Source organism: Charadrius vociferus, unplaced genomic scaffold, assembly GCF_000708025.1.
Source record: "Charadrius vociferus isolate BGI_N301 unplaced genomic scaffold, ASM70802v2 scaffold553, whole genome shotgun sequence".
NCBI classification, from domain to species: Eukaryota; Metazoa; Chordata; class Aves; order Charadriiformes; family Charadriidae; genus Charadrius; species Charadrius vociferus.
The window spans coordinates 1,528,911-1,548,912 of NW_009647688.1; the positions used below are offsets into that span (position 1 = coordinate 1,528,911).

At 37.6% G+C, this 20,002-nt stretch overlaps 2 protein-coding genes across 3 annotated transcripts in view; both read right to left on the bottom strand.

Annotated features, from left to right (window-relative positions):
• The window catches only part of SS18L2 (synovial sarcoma translocation gene on chromosome 18-like 2), a 1,203-nt gene extending 977 nt beyond the window's left edge, over window positions 1–226 (bottom strand). The window contains exon 1 of the mRNA XM_009881406.1: window positions 132–226. Coding sequence (XP_009879708.1) covers window positions 132–226 — 95 coding nt within the window. The remainder of the gene's footprint in view (window positions 1–131) is intronic.
• Window positions 227–591: 365 nt separating this feature from the next.
• The window catches only part of LSM14A (LSM14A, SCD6 homolog A (S. cerevisiae)), a 20,128-nt gene continuing 717 nt past the window's right edge, over window positions 592–20,002 (bottom strand). Inside the window, exons 2-10 of one of the 2 annotated variants that reach the window (XM_009881381.1) lie at window positions 12,363–12,526; window positions 10,792–10,924; window positions 9,577–9,699; window positions 7,516–7,692; window positions 7,136–7,198; window positions 6,218–6,397; window positions 4,883–5,054; window positions 3,816–4,044; window positions 592–1,916 (exon numbers count right to left, since the gene is read on the bottom strand). In XM_009881381.1, the coding sequence (XP_009879683.1) occupies window positions 1,863–1,916; window positions 3,816–4,044; window positions 4,883–5,054; window positions 6,218–6,397; window positions 7,136–7,198; window positions 7,516–7,692; window positions 9,577–9,699; window positions 10,792–10,924; window positions 12,363–12,526 (1,295 nt within the window). In that variant the 3' untranslated portion in view covers window positions 592–1,862. Of the gene's footprint in view, window positions 1,921–3,815; window positions 4,045–4,882; window positions 5,055–6,217; window positions 6,398–7,135; window positions 7,199–7,515; window positions 7,693–9,576; window positions 9,700–10,791; window positions 10,925–12,362; window positions 12,527–20,002 lie in introns of both variants that reach the window. The other variant, XM_009881382.1, reaches the window with a different exon arrangement.

Consider the following 20,002-nt stretch of genomic DNA (forward strand, 5'->3'; position numbering starts at 1 on the left):
GGAGCTAAACGTGCCCCCGGGAGATAGAAATAACCTCAAAAAGACTGATTTTATTGAACGGTTTATTCTGGTTTAAAATAAAATTAAAAAAAAAAAAAAAAAAAGAGAGAGAGAGAGGTGGAGCGAGGTACAGAAGGTGCTGCTTTCCCGGGCAGCCGCCTCGGCCCCCCCGGCGGGGGGAGCCCTTCCCCTCAGGGCCGCCGTTGGTTCCCCTCAGGGCCGCCATCGCGGGTCTGTACAATTTTATCGCGATTAACGCGCAGTACACAGGGTTATCGCGACAGGAGAGCGCGTGCCTCAGCGGCGGTTCGGAATCACGACTGGTGGACGCCGAAAGGCAGTGTTGTTGTTAACATGCAAAAAAACATTACTAAACAGTATCACCTAACTTCTACTTGACCTTAATAAGGAAACCAATTACAAAATACTTCCTTGTAGTGCTATACAAAAGTTATAAAATTAAGATTCTATCAACCACTTTTAAATATTCCGATTTTCCGACAGTGCGGTTTTCCACATCTTTCATCACCACTGAACATTTTGAAGATAAAGTAAAAAATAAAAAATAAATCAGCAAATTAGATCAAAATGTTTTAATCTTTGGATCCCTTTATTCCTGTGGCCTTCATATACATATACAGACACAAATGACCAGGTTTCTATTTCAGCATATCAAAAAGTTGTAACTAGTCATTCAGAATTGGCAAAAAAAAGTCCATACTATGTCATTTGTGAATTCATGGTCTGAGAAGCAGAGTCCCACTGTCTCCAAGCTATGGTCTATCAAAATGCAAACAACTTCAAACACTAAGAATTCTTTAAATCGCTTATGCCTACAGGTATTACAACAAAGTTAACATTTCAAGAATTGACAAATGGAGACATACTTTTGTCCCAGGCGTTCCAAGAGTTTCACTAACTCGAGTGCCTGGTCCATTATTAAAAAAAAAGTTAATATTTATCACTAAGTAAAATTAATTGCAAGTTTTGACATACGAAAATTTATTTTCTCCTTATTTGAAAATATCTCCTTAATTTGGTCAAATCCTGTGATATGCCAGAAACTACAAAATCAAATTCTTGCGAGAGAAGTGAAGAGCGTATCCAGTTTCGTGTAATGGAAGAACGTTTTCAAATCTTCATTATAGTCCAAATATAAAATCAAACATTTAAGCCCGAAAAGCTGCTAAAGAAAATACCCAACTAATTCAGTGTTCTTCAGCATATCAATTTTTGCAATAACACAGTATGTTTGCCGACTTAAAAATGTTTATTCTTTAAAAAATTAGTTGCTTTTTATACAGCTATACAAAGTTTGTAATGTTTCTTTGGCAATGGGATATAATGGAATTTTACAACTATATAAAAAGTTTCCTTTGCCTAAGAAACAGTATTTACTGTGTGTACATATTTGACTGACAAAGCAAGTTTTCCTACTGTCCAGCACCCTAGTTGATAAAAGTACAACTATCTCAAAAGGGATATTACAGGATTTCCAAAAAACAACCTTCAGTGGATCAAAACACTCACAGTATCGACGGCCTTCTGCATACAATTGTCCTTACAACTTGAAGCAATTATCAAATACAGTTTAGTAATAAGAAAAATCCTTTCAGTGATGAAAAAATACTTAAACTCCATCGAAGTACTGCTTTATAATTAACTATACATAAGAAATTACTTATCCTTCTGTCTCAAATATATTTAATGCTCACTGTTTTCAAAGATGGCCATTTTTCAAAAGTAACTGCATTACACCCCTTTGAAATTAAATAGTTAAATCCCAGTGCTGGTGACAAGTATACAGCAAATTAACTTCATTCTTTGCAGAGATTGAAACTAATTCTCTGGATCAAGAAGATCTAGACGTTCACCCGGTTTTGGCTTTCTTGTAGACTATGCAGCAACTTTGTTGTCTTTCTAGAGGGAACAACAGTAGAACGTTAAAATTAATTTTGCAAAACAAAAATCACAAATTCATCTGGGCAACAGCACTGGGCAAAGATCCAACGGGAAAGGAGACCTCCCCATGGGCCCAGGTCAGCATCTGGTCAGAACGCCCTCAGCCCGGCACACGCACAACGAAGCAGCTCGTCACTTCGACCAGACGCGTAGCGCAACTCCTTCACACCGCTTCCTACTTATCTGGGAGGGGGCGAGATTCTTTCATTCAGAAATTCAGATCTTTGATCTTCAATTCATGCTCAGCTACCAAAAATGTCTTTAGATCACAGGACTAATTATTGCAACCTAATGATGGAACACTGAGGGACAGTCAGAAATCTTCTGTGATGAAAAAAGGCTCTCCCCCACCTTTCCTTTTTAATTGAAAATATTTACATCTTCCAACAGAAAACAAAGATTTTGTTTTGCAAAACTCTAACTGCTCATGCAGTAAACTACCAGAAAGGCTCCTCTTCCAGTCAGAATTGTAAAAGCCTACACTTACTTGCACCGATCTAGTTAATTGCATTTGTTACCGATTCTAAACAGTACGCCAGTATTATTTCTCTTCCTGCCAGTATTATTTCTCTTCCTTAACAAGCTAACATTTGACTTGAATATATACCCTTAATGCCAAGAAAAAAAGCTTGTACTGAAATTATTAAAAGATTTTGGTTTTGCAAGCAACTGAGCACTGCTGATTCACATAATCTGTATGATCGATGAACTTCCGTAAAGAGAATAATTTACACTGTTTCCAAGAAAAGGGAAGTGCCCCTAAGGTACCACTAGCACAGAATACATCACTTTACTAGCTGGGGCTGACAACCAACTTCGTCCTTCCTCTGAGTGGCTGGGAGGAACAACAGTTAAGTTCTTCAACAGCAGAGAAACTGATGTCTTAATAGTGTTGCAAAAGCAACAAATCACGTAACTCTGCTGTAAAGGAAGATTCTCCTTTTTAGCCATCATAGCTCTTACAGAACTAATTACTATTTCTATGCTTACGTGATGATGAAAGCATGTTCGTACATCGGGTTACTTCAGTTGGCAGATTACACGGTGGCTTGTGCATAATGCTTAAAGGAACTTTAAGCTTCATTCCTATTTTACTGAAAATCAAGTAGCAGTACTTATTTTAATAATTTAAAAACACTTTCTCTATGGGATGGACAGCGATCTGTTTTTTTGAGGCTTTTATGCCCCATCTCCCACAGTTCCTTTTTGCTGAATGACTAGCTGGAAGACGTCAGTCCTGTCTCAGCTTTCCCAACAGCTATTGGACCTAACTATGTAAAGTTATGGTTAAAAAAAGAATTGTGTAATAGGACCTTACAGAACTCAAATATTTTTTATCTTCCTGTTTGCACAAGGTCATCGCTATGCTTAAGTAATTTCAGTTACTTTATTTTAGGGGTTACAGAGGATCTTAGAAGTCTATAGGCCTTGTGCCAACTCATTCACAAAGAATTCAAGTTTGTTGCACACTAGAAGCAACTTCATTTACTCCCTCTCAATCTTTAGATTTTAGAGTATTGCTTAGAAAAATGCTTGCAATTCACATTTCTAACGCTTGTATTAAATCTGCACAACTTTTACTTTTTCTGTTTTCTTCTCAATTCCAGCTACAGAACAAGTATTTAGGGCATGTGAAGAAAGGTAGCCTTTAGTTTTGGTTGCTGTCGACAGTAAAATGATGCTATGTAACTAACATTTCAACATTAATGGACTTTCAATTAAGTAGCTCACAGTATCTTCAAAATACTATTCAAGAAATTCTAGTTGAACATCAAATCTAAAAGCAGATTTATTTTTGCCGTTAGTTTCCAAGAGCAGTGGATCAGGTCATAGTAAGATTAAATGTATTTTACCCTATATTCAAAGTCAGCAAACTCCCTGCCTCCACGACCTCCTCTGAATCCACCACGAAATCCTCGGGGGGCGGTGAAGCCACCTCTTCCACCTCCTCGCCCTCTTCCACCTCGGAAGCCAATCCCCCCTCTGCCTCTGTACCCTCCACGGCCACGATTGGGACGCAGTGGTATTCCAAAGGTCTCGGCATTTAATCTTCTTTCCTCAGCCCAGGTGGGTCGCCGTTCTCTGCCACACAAAGGGAACAAGGATTGTTTTAAAAGACACTTCAGAAGGAAGATACCTTAATCACATTGTAAACCTCCAGATTACCACTTCTGCAAGAATCTAGATGTCTGCCACAACTCATTTAACTCAACAAAAAGGGATGTGTTACAGTATCGTTAGTTATCTATTAATAATGCTGCAAAAATTTCCCATACAGAAAGACACAGTCTGTATCCTCTGCACACAGCATCATATAAATAAGTAGATAACTGCTGTCTGCAATTTAAAACAAGCAACAGAAAGTAAGCGTTTGCAGTTACAGATGTTATTTCATCCAGCCATCAGCACAACAAAACAATCCCCCCTTCTCCCCCATAATTCAAAGTAGGTCAGCAATCCACATCATCTTGACCAATAAAAAGGCAACAGCAAAAGATAAACTTTCCTTTTCCTGAAATGCCATCTTCCCATTAAACAGTACTACTGGCCAAGAGTTATTTAATCTACTCAGAAACCATTGCCAAAGCACAGTCATAACTGATTTAACTGAAGTGGCAGTTTAGTAGCAGACAAAACCCCCCACTTTAGTAAATCTGGAAAGGCGATTCTAGAGTACGTACATTAAGTTCTAGAAGCATGGTTCTAAAACACCATTTGAAAATGTCTTCCTACTAATGCATGGCATTTGCCCACAAAAAAATTTTGGGCTTCATATTCCTGTTTCATTTTTGCCCACTGCACGTGCAAGTAAGCTGTACTCCTTTCGGTTCAGAGTCGACTGGAACGAGTAGTGCTGACACTACCTTATGACACGAACAGGCAGTAAGTAGACTAACAAGCTTCCACTTGCAGGCCGTACCTATTGTCATCACAGGAGATGTTATCAAAGAAGGATTTGGTTTTGTCATAGTAGCAGTTGGGTCCAAGTGGATCTTCCTCATCCGCATTCCCTTCGCTATTTTGGGTATCAACACCTGAGTCACCTTTGTCTTCTCCATTTACAGGCTTCTCTGGTTTCTCAAGTTTATCTTCTGGAAAATAAAAGTAAACAGAAGCCTTCCAGACCACCATACTACACAAGAAAGCACTGTTAACTTATTCCCAGACAAACTACACTGAATGCTCCAAACCCCCTCCAAAATCTAATGTGGAAGTCAAGTGATTTGACACACAAATCAGGGTATTTGCTGCTGGGGCTGTCTGGAGTTTTGATATCCTCTATATTCTCTGTGGGTTTAAATAGCAAAAACCCCTGCGGTAGCATGGATCTGATAGCCTCCTAGCTACTTCCTTTCCAGACTTAGAAGCTCAGTCGTTCCATGTTTTTGCTCATGCCCGTTAGCCTTCTCCTTTGTCTTCTGGCTTTGCTGCTATCTCTGTTGAGACACGGGGCCAGCACTCAGGATATTATGCTGTGAACTGATTTGATGACATATTTCTTTCCCAATAATGCCTGAAGTTCAACATACTGCTTTGACTGGTACTGAAAGAGAAGCTGATGGTTCAACAGAACTGGCTATTACAATCTTACAGTCTCATTCCTAAATGCTTACAGCTTAAATCTCATGATGCTGTGCATAAACTTCAGATAACCAGCTCAACCTTTCCACAACACGCACACAAAAGAATTACCACTCTGTCTCATAAAATGTTTCTATAGCTCTTTATGGTTATCTTTCCCTTTCCTTTTTATTGGTCTGAAAAAAAATTAGTATCAACAGCATTTTAAAATGGTTCAGAAAAACAGGGAACAATTCACATGGGACTCTCCTGGTGTTTTTTCTCCACACTGAAATCTGACCATTTTTTTCATACGTTTTGTTTTCCACCTTTTAGCCAATCATGTACTGAAATAGGGAACTCCCTATATTAACCTGGAACAATTTTGTCCAAAAATAGCAGCAGTGTAACGAACAGGTGGCTAGTCACAAGAGAGTGAAGTAATTAAAACAGAAGCCTGCTAGAAAACAAAACTAAAGTGCTGGCAGTATGGATCTGAACTACTGTGTTTCTCTGGAAAAGGGTAAAAGCAAAGAAATGATAGAAACTTTCTTAAATTGAAACTCTTGTGCAAACTTCAGCAAAGTTCTGATCCCAAACTCATGTTTTTGTGGTTGCTTTTGGTCTATTAATAATTGAAAACATAAAATACGGGTTTTCTTTTTTTTAAAATCTAAAGCAAAAATTGGTTTACCTTTTAGTTTAAGTTTATTATGAAATTCTCTATCAATTTCCTCCTTGTTGAATTGCGCATTTGCACTTTCAAAGTCAAAGTCCTTCTCAAACTTCATTGGACCATCCCTCCTAATACCAAATCTTCCTCGGCCTCCTCTGTGACCTCCTCGGCCTCTCCGTGCTGAAGGTCCACCTGGAACTGAAAAGAGGGAAATTCTCTTTGGTTTTGTTTTGTGGATTGGCTTTTCTTTGAAGGTAGTGTGGTGGTTGGTTCTTTGGGTGTGGGGTTTTTTTTGTTTGTTTGTTGTTGGGTTTTGTTTTGTTTTGTTTTTTTTTTAATTCCTGGGGTAACAGGTTCAGACTTCATGCATCCTCTTCCTGCAATTCTGTTATTAAAAAGTCCTGTTGGAGCAGCTTGTAATTTGTAAATTCACTTACAATAATTATGGCAGTGACACAGAAAGCGTAATAGTACTAAACTTGGGGTACTAGGTGACTTTCTACAAGTCATTAAAAGCTTTCTGAAGAAGAGTTAAAATGTTAGTGGCTTTTCAGTCACGTATTTTTGTAGAAAGGTAACAGGTTTTATTTCATGCTATTGTGCTTATAAATCCATGAATACTGCTTGGTTTTGCATTTTTATTCAAATCACTTAATATAGAACAAGCAGAAGAGATTTTCTTTAACGTTGACTTTTTGTGCTTGTATTATTCTGACCCAATGCAAAGTTATTGTTACCCATTAGAAACAATTACGTGAAAACATCCTAAATGCACAAATTCTTTATTACTGTAATCTGAACTGCAAGATTTCTGGATGCTAGAAACAAAGTCCTAGCACTTTTCAAACTACACACAATGCTGTATTTTAGCAGACTTTTAAAAAAACATAATGAAGTCTGAAAACAATGATAGCTATTTCTCAAAACAAGATTTACCAATTTGTCGTTTGTTTTCATTTCTGAGTTCATTTTCTGATCTTGAAACCTTGTGTGCTTCAGCTAAAAAGTTGGAAATAAAAAAATGATTTGTTTATCCAATTAGGTATTTTTGATCATACTTTTGTATATAGTTATATAGTTCAGATTTAAAAAAAATCCAAACCTTTCAAAGTAAACAACAAGTTTAACTGCACAAAATGAAAAAAAAAAATTTAGAATATATGCTTGGCTTTAAAAACAAATAGCTATAATCCAGGTCACTGCTGGCCAATCTACTAGTAATGGACAGCAGGAAAATTCCTACACATTACCCTTAAAAAGAGCACTTCATATGTGTGTGGAAGAAAATAAGCCATATGAAAATTATCCAAAGCTACCTCGTCTGTGCTCTTGATTCTCTAAGGATTTTTGGCTAGCAGACACCAAAGGTCTGGCTGGTACAGGACTCCTCCTCCCAACTGGTGCTGGAGTGGGCAAGTGGGCTGAAGCTGTTTGTACTGCTTGTTCCATGGTGGGGCTCCTTCTCAAATGATCTATCTGAGGGCTTGAACGACCTGGGGGGGGAAAAAACCAAAAACCAAAAAACAAAAACAAACAAAAAAAAACCCCCAAAACCCAAACCCAAAGAGTTATTTCTCATCTACAAATTTGAATTCCTGGTCTCAACCGATCTAGACTGACAGGTTTATCTGCCTTACCAGTCAAGACAGCTGTGTCCAAAGAAGAAATAAATATTTCTGCACCCTCAGATCCACTAATCCAGAATGAAGGATATTTAGCAATTCCCCTTCCCCTAGTCTAAAAGAAAAAAAATGGGTAGGACAATTAATCCCTACCAACCCATCCACGATGTGCATTTAGCTGTGGAATGAAATTTTTTGATTGATTGGAGGTAAAAATACTCTTTCTGCCTCCCTGGACAGCCAAGTGGAAAGTGACTGCTCCCAAAGCCAGAGATACAGTTACAATGCTGAAATTTCATTTCATCTAGCACACTCTGTTGTATGATCACCACAAAATAAATGAACAGTGACAGCCAGTGCCAGGCATAATGCAGATGAAGGAGCTACGAAAGCTTCCCCACAAAGTGCTGTTCATACATTTCAATTTGCAGCATGAGTGACTGGAGCCAGAAGCATGGTTTAGAATGGAGACATTTGATCCAGCCAGACAAATTTAAGACACCATATAGGTAAATCTACTAAGAAATCAGAGTAAGACTCAAGCCCCAGAAAGTAGAAGAAAAGGATAATGTTGCATCCCATAAAAAAGCTAAACAAAAGAACAGGAAAAAAAAAAAACCAAAAAACAACCACACCACACTTACGATCTACAAAGATAACAAATATTTTTAAAAGCAAACAGACACAGAAAAAATTTGTTGGTGCCCCACAACAAATTTTGTGGCAGAACGCACATTCATCTGGAGCATGTGTCATACATTAAGTTCAAGAATCATACAGGTTTTAATTTTACCTATAGAAAACCAAGTTAATCTTTCAACAAAGAAACAGTAAATGTTCAGCATGTTTTTATCCCCCTTCAGTGAATGCAACAAAGTAGAAGATATTTTGGTAATCCAACTCAACTAATCCTAGAAAGCACTCCTAACTGGTATACAAGTCTCAACTACAATTAGCAAAAACCCTGTTTGCTGTAAGTGAAGCGATACTAGCCTTTTAACATGACTGCACAAACTTAAAAATAGCATTAGGAATATATCATAGCACGCAATTTTACTTGCAGCAATGAAGAGTGGAAGAGCAGGAAGTAACACCTTTTGGATTTTGAGGAGCAATCTTATCATATTTGCATGAGAAGTGAGGCTGAAGGTGCTCAACATTTAGTTTCTTCTTTTTTGCCACTCAAAAAGCATCAAGAATTTTGGGTTTGATTCTATTTTCTTTTTCCAGTATTACACAAACTACCCATACAGATGCTATTACTATTAAGCTTATTTAACTGTCACGTCACTATCTCTACAGACAATCAGGTCTGCTGTTAATATTGTTTATATAAATATACATTAACAAAAATACCATTAGAAATAAAGATTTTAAAATTGTAGGCTGAAGGAGTTCCCAAATCCATCAGCATGAAGTATCTTGAGTTTTGTCATTCTATCAATAAAACTAGTTATTGAATTTCCATATGCACCTATTTGCTAACATTATTCAAGTAAAGTAAGTCCTTCCTCTCAACGTAGATGCTTTAAGAATAACAACCAATGTGTTGCTAACAGTTACCCATGCAGCATAGCGAGATGTAGGAAAACACATCTTAAGAGCCAAGCACAAAGGCTCTCAGCGCTTTCTGTTTTTAGCATTGGGTGTTTTCATGACAGAATTCAGATGTTTAGTTAGCATTTCTGGCAACCACCTAAATCACAGGGGCACAACTGGTCAAAAAAGAGCATAGAGTTATTCAAAAAGATTTACCTTGAGACATCTGTGTTTTTAGTGATCTTGCATCTGTGGTAAATGCAGAACCAACTGCAGTGCTTTGGGACATGCTGGCACTAGCTGAAGAGTCTGTTCCAAAAGATGTCAAAGAGCCTCCTGCTTTGAAAGAAAGGATATAGTTTTAAAACCTGGGTTAGACCTTTTTCTTTCTTTTTTTTTGAATTTTTTATTTAGCACTAAATAATTAATGAAGCCACATTAGGCAGTTACGCTAGAATACACGTAAATCCACCCTTCCCACGCACTTTAAGTTTAATGTAATGTATGTATTCATAGTAAGTTGGTAAGGCTGTAGTATCTTGATGCTTTTTATCAAAAAAAGAAAAACAAAATAACAGAGCACTGCTAACTTTAGTATCACAAGTATTAACATAGCGTAGTCATGGCAGCATCTTACAGAGTTATAAACAAATGTTACTGGTATATATTTCCACTTAACATCTTTTAAACAAAAATATGACTGTTGCATCTTATTAACTGATACCAAGTTATGGCTAATTCTACAGCCTTCCTTTCACATGGCTTACATTTTCAGAACCAGGAGTAACACTATCACCGTAACAATTACAAGAATGTTAAGTTCCTATGTGAAAAACCTTTTAGGTGAAATAAGAAACTTAACGGGAAGAATGAAAGTTGATTGGTGAGTCTCAGACCGCATCTGCAGTATAAAGGAGCAACCAACCCATGCAGCTCGCAAATACTTCAAGCACGTACTTCGTGCCAAGCTAACACCTCATGCTTCGCTGGAGCGCTGTGCTGGCACATGGACTGCTGAATAATCCAAACCCTTGGTTAAGGCACACACCACCTGGTCAACCTGTGATACCAGATGTCCACAGCACAGCTACGGATGGGGCTTTTGTGGAGGAGCTGCCTCTACACCACTTGTGAAATGTAATGAATACATGACGAATGTTACGAAAATATATGAAAAGGAATGGATGAATTCAGGAACCTTTCCCCACCTGTCCCTCCGAGAAAGTGTTTAGTTCTCAATTGTAATTGCTTTGATTTGAGCTGCAAAGGCTATGAAAACTCTACTTTTGAGCTAAACTGTGGGACTGATACAGATTGAAGACTCTGCATCTGCTCTTAGGGTAAGATGGAATGATAAACCCTGATAGCTGTCTACACACACCCATGCAACTTCACCTACAGGAAAACACCAAATAATAATAAAGAACATACCAACTCCGACAGCGCCAAACTGCTGCCCCACCAGCGGACTTGGACTAAACTGACTGTATGCAGGCATTCTGCCAAAAGGACCATAGGACCCCACAGACTGGAACGAAGATGTAGTCGAAGATCCTAGTGAAGACTAAAGACAAAACACGCTTGCAGAAATCCATGTTTACACAAAAGGTAGGAGACAGTTGTACACGGCAAGAAACGCAGAAACTCTAAAACTACTTGTTAAATTTACCCTAACACCACTACTGTGGCTAATGCATACAAAAGACCTTAACATTCATGAAGTTCTTTCCTTTAATATCAAGAATTCATCCACTTTAACACACAAGCAAAACCAGCACAAAGATACTGAATTACACACATTACTCTGAATGAAAACTCAAAACAGACAACAGTTAGCAGAAAACATTTTCACATGTACAGATACAGCTTAGAAAGTACTTTTACCCTTCCAATATCAGAAACTTGTGAAAAACAGTACCATGACATTTTGCAATCTTTTCCTTAGAACCTCAGATACTAGACTCCCTTGTCAAACACGTCTAAGCTTTTGTTGGCAAACTTGGAAAATGTCCTATGCTTTTTCCTGAAGTTTCCAAACCCACACAAACAATGAAAGACCCAAACATACTGGAGGAGGGTGGGGTTATTACTATTACTGGGGTTAGCAGTAATTCAGTTTCACAGCTCTCAACTCGCACTGTCAGAAGGAGTTGCACTAAATTTAGCAAAACACCTTAGAGGATTGCAAGAGTACTCTGTAAGGAAGTATCAAGAGTTTATCTTACAGAACAGTGAAACGTTAGAAGTGTAAACACTTACATGGACTTATCAAGTCCCATTTGAACCAAGATCTTCCACCTCGCTCTCAGGGATGATTTTAAGACACCCCACAAGCACAATCAACAAGCCAAGAAATTTCAGAGATCAAAAATAATTATCTCTGGCAGTACATTTACTAAGAAATAACAGATTAACTAACCCCAGAAGGCTTCAAGTTTTAAGTTGCCTTCCCTTAAGCAACCAAGTATTCCCTTTTCAAATAACTGTCCTTTAGTATGAAGCCTTTTTAAAAACACATAACTAGATGAAACACTTTTAAAGACATAGTCATAAAAAAAAGGTTGAAAATTAAAGTCCAAATGAAAACAAAATAAACAAACAAAATCACTAGTGATTTGGGGAGGTTTCAGCATCTACTCTATTTTACTTGTACCAAGCCTGACCTTTCCAAGAAGTCTTGCATACCTGTCCTCCTAAGCCAAGTACTTTTCAAAAGTATGCCTTTCAAAAAAGGCATCAAGATCTACCAAAAGTCATTAGCTGTTCTTGAAAAAAGGGCAGCTTTGGTATCCAGTGCACTGGGCTAGAGTTAGATTTCAACCTTGATTTTCTCAGTTAAAGGCACCATTCAAAAGAGGAAAATCTTTCTAGAGTTCTTTACATCGGGTTGTTAACTTTACAGCAACAAACATTTTAATTTTTAAACAATCAGCTAGAGAGTGCTTAAAGCTACCAGCTTATACCTTTAGCAACAAACATGTAGAAAATATGTTTTAACTTACCTGAACAATGGCAGGGTCCTGTGGCAAAGAGCACTGAGGCTTTGGTGGCTCACAGACAGTTAGGTCTTTAATGTCACTGCCACGGAATATAATATACTCGAAGACTTCATCACGAGGTGGTATAGGTCTATCAGTTGGTCTATCTTCTGTACCAAAGGAGCGAACTGCAAAATTGGGAAGGGAGAAAAAAAAATAAAAAAATAAAACCAGCCACATTCAACAGAAATGTTTCAAATGTTTCAGATACACTGCAGAGATGAACAGCTTTAAATAAAAAAAATAAAATTTTGTTGAGAAAAAACCTTATTAAATAAGCAGCATATTCTTTGCCATTATCAGCTGCTCAGACATAAACAAGTAATTTGATCTTACAAATTTCAGTTAAAAATCAAGCAGAAAGACACCTCTTCTATTCCTTACTGGGACATCACTTATGCTATCACTCACGTGTTGAGTATTTCAACTGTTTTGTGGGGATAAAGGGAAGCAGCAAAGCAGTTTTTTGCTAAAGTTAACACCTTCTGGATATTACAGCAATGAAAACACCAATAAAGGCTGCTAAGTCAGTCCTGTGAATCAAGGGCTGTATGAGTTTACATACTTCATGTTCTACACTTGCAAATCAGGAAAAAAAGTACGCTAACACTACTGGAAACTAGAATATTAGTAATTACCAAAAGCAAACTATTTCTCAATAGATTCAAGGTCTGAATTAAGATTAAAAAAAAAATCCGTTGTATGTATAGACAACTTCCACTAAGCAAAATGCATTCTACTTGCTGGTGTAAATTTCATATGATCTCTGTCAAATTAAGTAAACTCACTGGGGCATAACTATCTTCTGAAGTAGGCATGCAGAGTGTGCAACATACCAACACATTAAATTTACTGGTACATACTCAGCTGAATTCCAACAGTTTTCAGACTGCGTAGCGATGAAGCTTATCATGCTTTTCCCTTTGCACTACATATAATCACTTTACTTTCGCTACCCTCTCCAAGACCTTTCCGCACCATAAGACTGCCAACCCGAGGCAAATAAAAAAATGAAACAAACAAAAAATCTGAAGAGCTATGTCTCCAAGAGCTAGAGTTTTGTAAGCAAAACCTAAACAATTAATTCAAACCAGAGAAGACAAATAATGACAGTCGCATTCTACTGAACATCAACTTTCGGCAGCTTTAATAATCCCTTGTGACTGTCTTTGCTCTAGCCTTTTTAAGAGGTTTTCATTTGCTTTGTAAGGTACTACGGGTTATGCTAAGAAGACATCTGTACTTTGCTTTAATTTACCAGAATTAAGTTTTCCCTCCATTTTCAGATGCATCAACAATTTGGAGACATCCTTAGGCACTTATTTGCAGCCATAAAACCATTAGTCAAGAAAAGCAGTTTCCTGTAGAGCTGTATAAAGCGATACCGAGTCATTTCTCAGGCTGCAACAACCATCCTCCATCACTGTTGCTTCATGTACTGCATAGACGGAGCTTATTAGTCAAATATTACAAATCTTTTTGAAAAGCATAATTCAGGGGAGAGATCAACTCCACACTACAATGAAAAGTAACGTTAAGAGGCTACAATTATTTTATTCATACTTATATCATCTACTGAGGTGAGTTTAATCAACTTTCCTATTTCTGTGCATCTAAAAGTCTGCTCTGAATGGTACTATAAAATGTAAGCGCTGCAAAAAGGCATACGCTGCTAAGTGAATGTCCATCTTTTGTTATAAGAGAAATCTGTCTTCTCTTCTTCCTCCACAGGAAAAAAAAAAAAAAAAAAGATATCTGAAGCTGAAGGACTTGCAGAAATTAACTCAAAGTAATACAGAATAGCTTAACAACATTATCAACTGGTCATGTGAATTACTGTTGTTCATTCTGTTTCTTTTTATTTATCACACCTTTCTGTTTCACTGTCTTGACTACGGATCCAGCTTTACTTTCTGGCCATCCTATAAATCTATTTATTAGATAACTAGTAAACTACCTCGGCCCTTCATTTAACCTGCTGTCTTTCAGCAACCCAAAGCTGACTTTGTATTGGTTCTCTCTGTCCCACACTGAAATGGTTGCTCTCCTAGTCATTTTGTCTACAAAGGTGCACAAAAATGGCCAGAGTGCGATTGGTAAGTTACTGAAGTATTTTACTTTCTAGCTAAAGTGAAGGAACTAAGCAGTAGCAACACCACAAAAAGGGTAGTAAACTAGAGGATCACATCTCACCTGTAGACAGAAATAAAAATCTGATTAACTATGGAAGAAATCTGCTTTGAAAGGACTTCTCTTTAAAGTCAGAGATATGCTGCTGGATAAATATTTTACTATTAATACCAACATCAGAAGATACATATAGGAACAGTTTTAACACCTGGCAATTACCTTTCTCCATTCTGAAACAATTTAAAAAAGCGAACAACCTAACTTTCATCTAATGACACCTTATAAGAGGTAAAGGGATTTTACTGTATGTCAAAAAGAATTTGTCTTTCTCCCCATCATAAAATTACAAAGACATCAAAAGGAAGTATTTTCAATACCAAAAATTAGAATTAATTTTTAAGACATCAGCTGCCTGTGCAACTACATCAAGACACTGATAAGGTCATCAACGGTTTTGCAATAAAACACATCAAAAGTTGCTACTAAAGGTTTGGGTTTTTTTCTCTACCTCTCTGTTGCCCCAAACCAAACTGGTTTTAGTGCAACTTTGTGCAAAATATAAAGACAATTTTGTCCAATGAAAATTAGCTCTGCTGGATAGGGGTAGGCAAACTCCTCTGCTTTGGGGTTCAACGTTCCCCTCTCCACCCCAAAGCAACAAAAATAACCATCCACAAATCTAATTTCCTTCTAAAACAAGGAACCGGAACTGCATGTGTGGCGATAGGAGAAAGCAGTTTAGTATAAGGACTACTTAATGTTTTTGCGGTGTCTATACCAACTAGGTCCTTCGGATAGTATTACAACATAAAGAGTTGGATGTTACTTTTAATATTTTGCAAAGGGATAGCTATCTTTACAGTTTCTTCTTTTCTAGCCTGGATTAGGGTTTAATATAATCTGAGCTCATTACAATAAAAAGTCTAATATTAAGGTGGCCAATACAACAGGATTTTAGAAAGAAATAGCTTTTACCATAGTTTTGCATAATCAGAAATACTAAGTTGCCAGAGTATCAAAAAGACAAGGTATTGGAGCAGCAGCAGTCTTAGCGCTCTATCCAGCTTTGTCGCTTGGGGTATTTCCTTGGACTACATCCCTCCTCCAGAACAAGGTGCAGTGGTTCATATATAGCAAAATACTGAAGAGTGAGAGGAAATGAAAATAAGCATGTGAAAGTTAACATAAAGATTAACACTTAACAGGACTAAATGGTAAATCCATTCATCTTACATTGTCAATTTATGTTTTTTGTTATTTTGGTTTTTTTTTTAAATGAGCTAAATTGGCTCTAGCAAACAAAAAGGCAACCATCACACGTTAAAGGCAAACTTATTTTTTGTCAGTGTAAATACACTTAAGCAGCTAGCTAGAAAGAAACTAACATTGTTGAGGACTCACGTATGTGACTTTATGCCCAAGCAGTTCCATCAACTTCATATTAAAGTGCTGCGAGCAAATTTTCATAGAGATTTTGACTGACTTCGATGTTACTACTATACTATATTTTAATGCATGTTGCTATATTATACTGCTATGGCATCCAAGGAAAACATTGGAACTTTCCCTATCAATTAACAGAAATTATTACCTGTTGATGAACACAGAAAAATACTTTGTTAATCAGAAGTCAAGCTATATATTCTACTAGCAAAAGAGACTCTGTTCCCATATAATGGGAATTATTGCAAATATGTAGTTCAGTCTCTGTAGGCAGTACTGACACAATCTTAACAGCCTTATTTCCTATGTAGCACACACACACAGAAACCACTCTTAAGGCACCCATGAGAAGCATGACAACTACAGTGAGACCACCACTACCAGAACAAGCCATTTCAACTGCCATCCCTCTTAAAAACAGCACAACAGTATGAATGTGAAGGAGCCAGCCTGTGGCAGGCTCATACCTTCAGAACAATTAGTTCAGACTGCATTCCCTTACTCATAGGGGTTGTGAGTTAACTGGGAGAGAGATGACAGAAGGAGCCAGGAGTGGGCTTTGACAAGAGGAATTTCTCTATTGTGACACACTATGCATAGGGTTGGTTTGGCACACATGCCCTAAACCTCAGGACACGGAGGGAACATGTCACTTGATAACTAAAATGTAACTTCATAAAAATTTCATAAAAATTTAACACTTCCCTTTCCTGCCCCCACCCCTGAACTAGAGGAAACGCTCAAGCTGAGCCTTTTGCCCAACTAATATTTTTTAGAAGTCTAGAAGAGAGGGAAGTTCTCTCTTTCACGTGCCATTAGACTATGGAAAACACTATCAAAGATGGTTGAAAATGCCATAAGTTTAACTACTACTTAAATTACTGAATGCTATTCCATTAATATCTATTAATTATAATGGTGCCAAATGTACCTCACAATGGTCCAAGAGCTGATAAGTGAAAACTGATGCATTACACCACAGTGTGTATATACAGTATATAATTTTCTGTTTCTTATACTCACATGCCTCAGGATTCCCTGCTGTTGGCAGGGAACAAAGCCTTTTCTGACCCAATATGGTTGTTCTTACACAGCTTACCTACATTACAAATCCATCTCTCTAAATCAGTGCCTTGAAGTAGAAAGGCATTACGTATTACTAGCATGAAAAAAAAAAAAAAAAAAAATCACACCTAGTTTTTAACGCTACAACACGTAAAGTCAAGCATGATCAATCATGATTATTCTACAACTGCCCCCATGTACGGCAGCAATCACTTTACAGCGAGAAAATTTTGCTCCTAACCATGACTTGCAAACACCTATTCTTAAATTGGTTGGACTTAAGAATTAATTAGAAGTATGAACTAAAAGGACATTCCAAGTTATTTTAATTTGACATTTGAGAACAAGAGTGGGTGGGGTTTTGCTCCAAACAGTGGCTCTGAAAAGCTGGCAATCAAAAAAACCTCAAAACATATGCACCAATAATATACAAAAACCTCAAACAATTGTATAGGTTGCTTAATGTTAAGAATCTGATGTACATGGAATTTTTCACTGTTATTTAAATAACAATACACTTTAACACTTTGTGAAAAGATGCATTTTTTTCCCTTATCAGACTCCAGCTTACGATAAAAACGTTATACCTAAACAGTTGCTGTCTTCCTCTAACTCATGAGGCAGAGGCCACAACTTTTGCTAGTGAAAGGATCACAGCTTTGTAAATAAAATGCTGATTAGAAAACTATAGAATATTGCCCCTCAGTAACCAAAGACTATAATCAGTATCTTGTTGGCAACGCAAAAATCTTATTTCTGTCTACAAGCCCAGAAGATGTAAGATAAATTAAGACATTCCACATGTACAACTTCACGAGATTAAACTCAGGCTTCAGTTTAGCCCACTGCAGTCCCACTGTTAGGCAAATCTGTAGTTATTCAAGAACAGACTCTACCTACTTTTGTGCTTTATGTCACAAACAATCTCAGTGATTTCAGTTAGGAAACAAATAATGATAGACTTGCCTGCACTCAACCCAGGTAACAGTCACACGATGCCAGCTAAATAGTGGAGCAACTGGAAGCATCAAATCATCTTTTGGGGCTTTTTTTGTCTCTTTTCAGGCAGAAAATTTGACATTTGTGGTAAAGACCCACGGTAAACAGTTCTGGTTTGACTTCTGGATTCACCACAGGAAGAAGAGGTAACTACTACCAGATCAACATATTTACAGCTACAGACGGTTCAGAAGGAAGATCTGTTTCTTTCACATACAGACCTGGCCGCGATTAACCACACTTTTCACCTTACATATATGCTATCATACCACATTCGCATGACCTAAACCTTCATTTATTCAGAAACTTGAATACTCCAGAGTTGAGCATTTTGTTCATGAGCACAGTGAACTGTTTTACAGTCTAATATGGTTGTTATCAGCTTACAGATTAATCTCCAGATTTTTGGTTCCAGGCAGCCTAGAAATACTGGTTTATTCTCTTCTGAATCATGACACTATATTACAAAACACACATTCTTCAGCTAACTCAGCCAAGTTTTATTAAAGCAAATGTAATGGTTTAGATTTACATTTCTGATGAGAAAGAGAGTAGATTAGATTTGTAACTGTAGTTTGATCTATCTTAAATACATACACTTTGGCAGATATGCCATAACATGACTTAAGCACTGTTGAGAAGTCATGCAAAATCAGCTTGGTCAGCACTAACTCTGTCTAATTTAGGGCAAGACTATCACAAGCTCCTCAAGGATGGGATTCTTGTAAGTGCTTTTGTACCAATCTTAACAATCACAGCATGCAACTGGTATTTCGAAGCACTTCTTTCTTAATCACAGCGCTCATCTTTTTCTCATATAAACAAATACTAGCTGTCCTTTTTAAACAGATAAAGCAATTCCAGCAAGGTAATTTAACCTAAAGGCATCTTTAGAAATAAGTAGAACTCACATCATGAAAGTTAAACGCCTCATAAATGAGCTATGCAAGCCTGGGACCGAGCCTACTATAAGACTTTTCAAAGCACAGGTATAAGAATTTACAAAACAAAGCAATCTATTTCTTAAATAATTAGGGAGGGGGGGGGCGGGCTTAAGGTGACATGTCACACAAACAAGAATTACCAAAAGGCCAATGTAAGGTGAAAAGCATCAACTCCACAGACCAAGTATTATACACACCAACTACATAACACACAACAGATTGTCATTATGCTAGAATGCTAACCATATCATATCAAACAGGAACTGAGCTTCGGAATACTCTTAATCCCAAATATTTCATTTCCAGAAGGAGCAATTTTTCTCCTTACCTAATGGCTGGATAAACTGTCTGCTTTTATACATGCATTTAGATTATTGAGCAATACTTCACAGAGTCAAGAAGTATAAAGTAAAATACCACTAAGTTTTGCAGACTCTATTATAAAGAAGTTATTAAAAATTCTGACTTAATGCTTCACTGCCGTGGCTAATATACTCGTGGTTGAGAGTGCGTTATCACGCACAAGAAACAGTGAAGTCCTTCTGATGCCCAGTTTCAAAGATCCTCTTTTTTACCCTCCTGCCTCTGACTCTCTTCTCAGTAAACTTGTCTTCCTAACTTTCTTATACACACACACATATATTTTCCAGCTAATAAATTCTCATGCCAGCGTCTGTACTCAATTTCGATTTATACAGTGCCGTACTGCTACCGCTGAAACGAAGAGCTCACGATCAGCCTTCTTTGTTGATAACCTAGCACCCACAGCATCCCCTTTCGACCCGAGCTGTCCGCTACCCAAAAATGCAGACGAGTTCAGTCGTACGCGGCCCTGCACGTCTGGAATTCTTACGATGCAAAGAAATCCTCCTTCCAGCCTCCCCCTCCTACTCCCTTTTACGCACTAACTCTGGACCGCTTCCACGGCTAAAGGTTTCACACTTTCTGCCGGACTCCTTTTCGCAGCCCCTCGCTAAGTAACGTTCCCTGCTCCTTTCCGCAGCCGCTCCGGGCTGTCCGGGC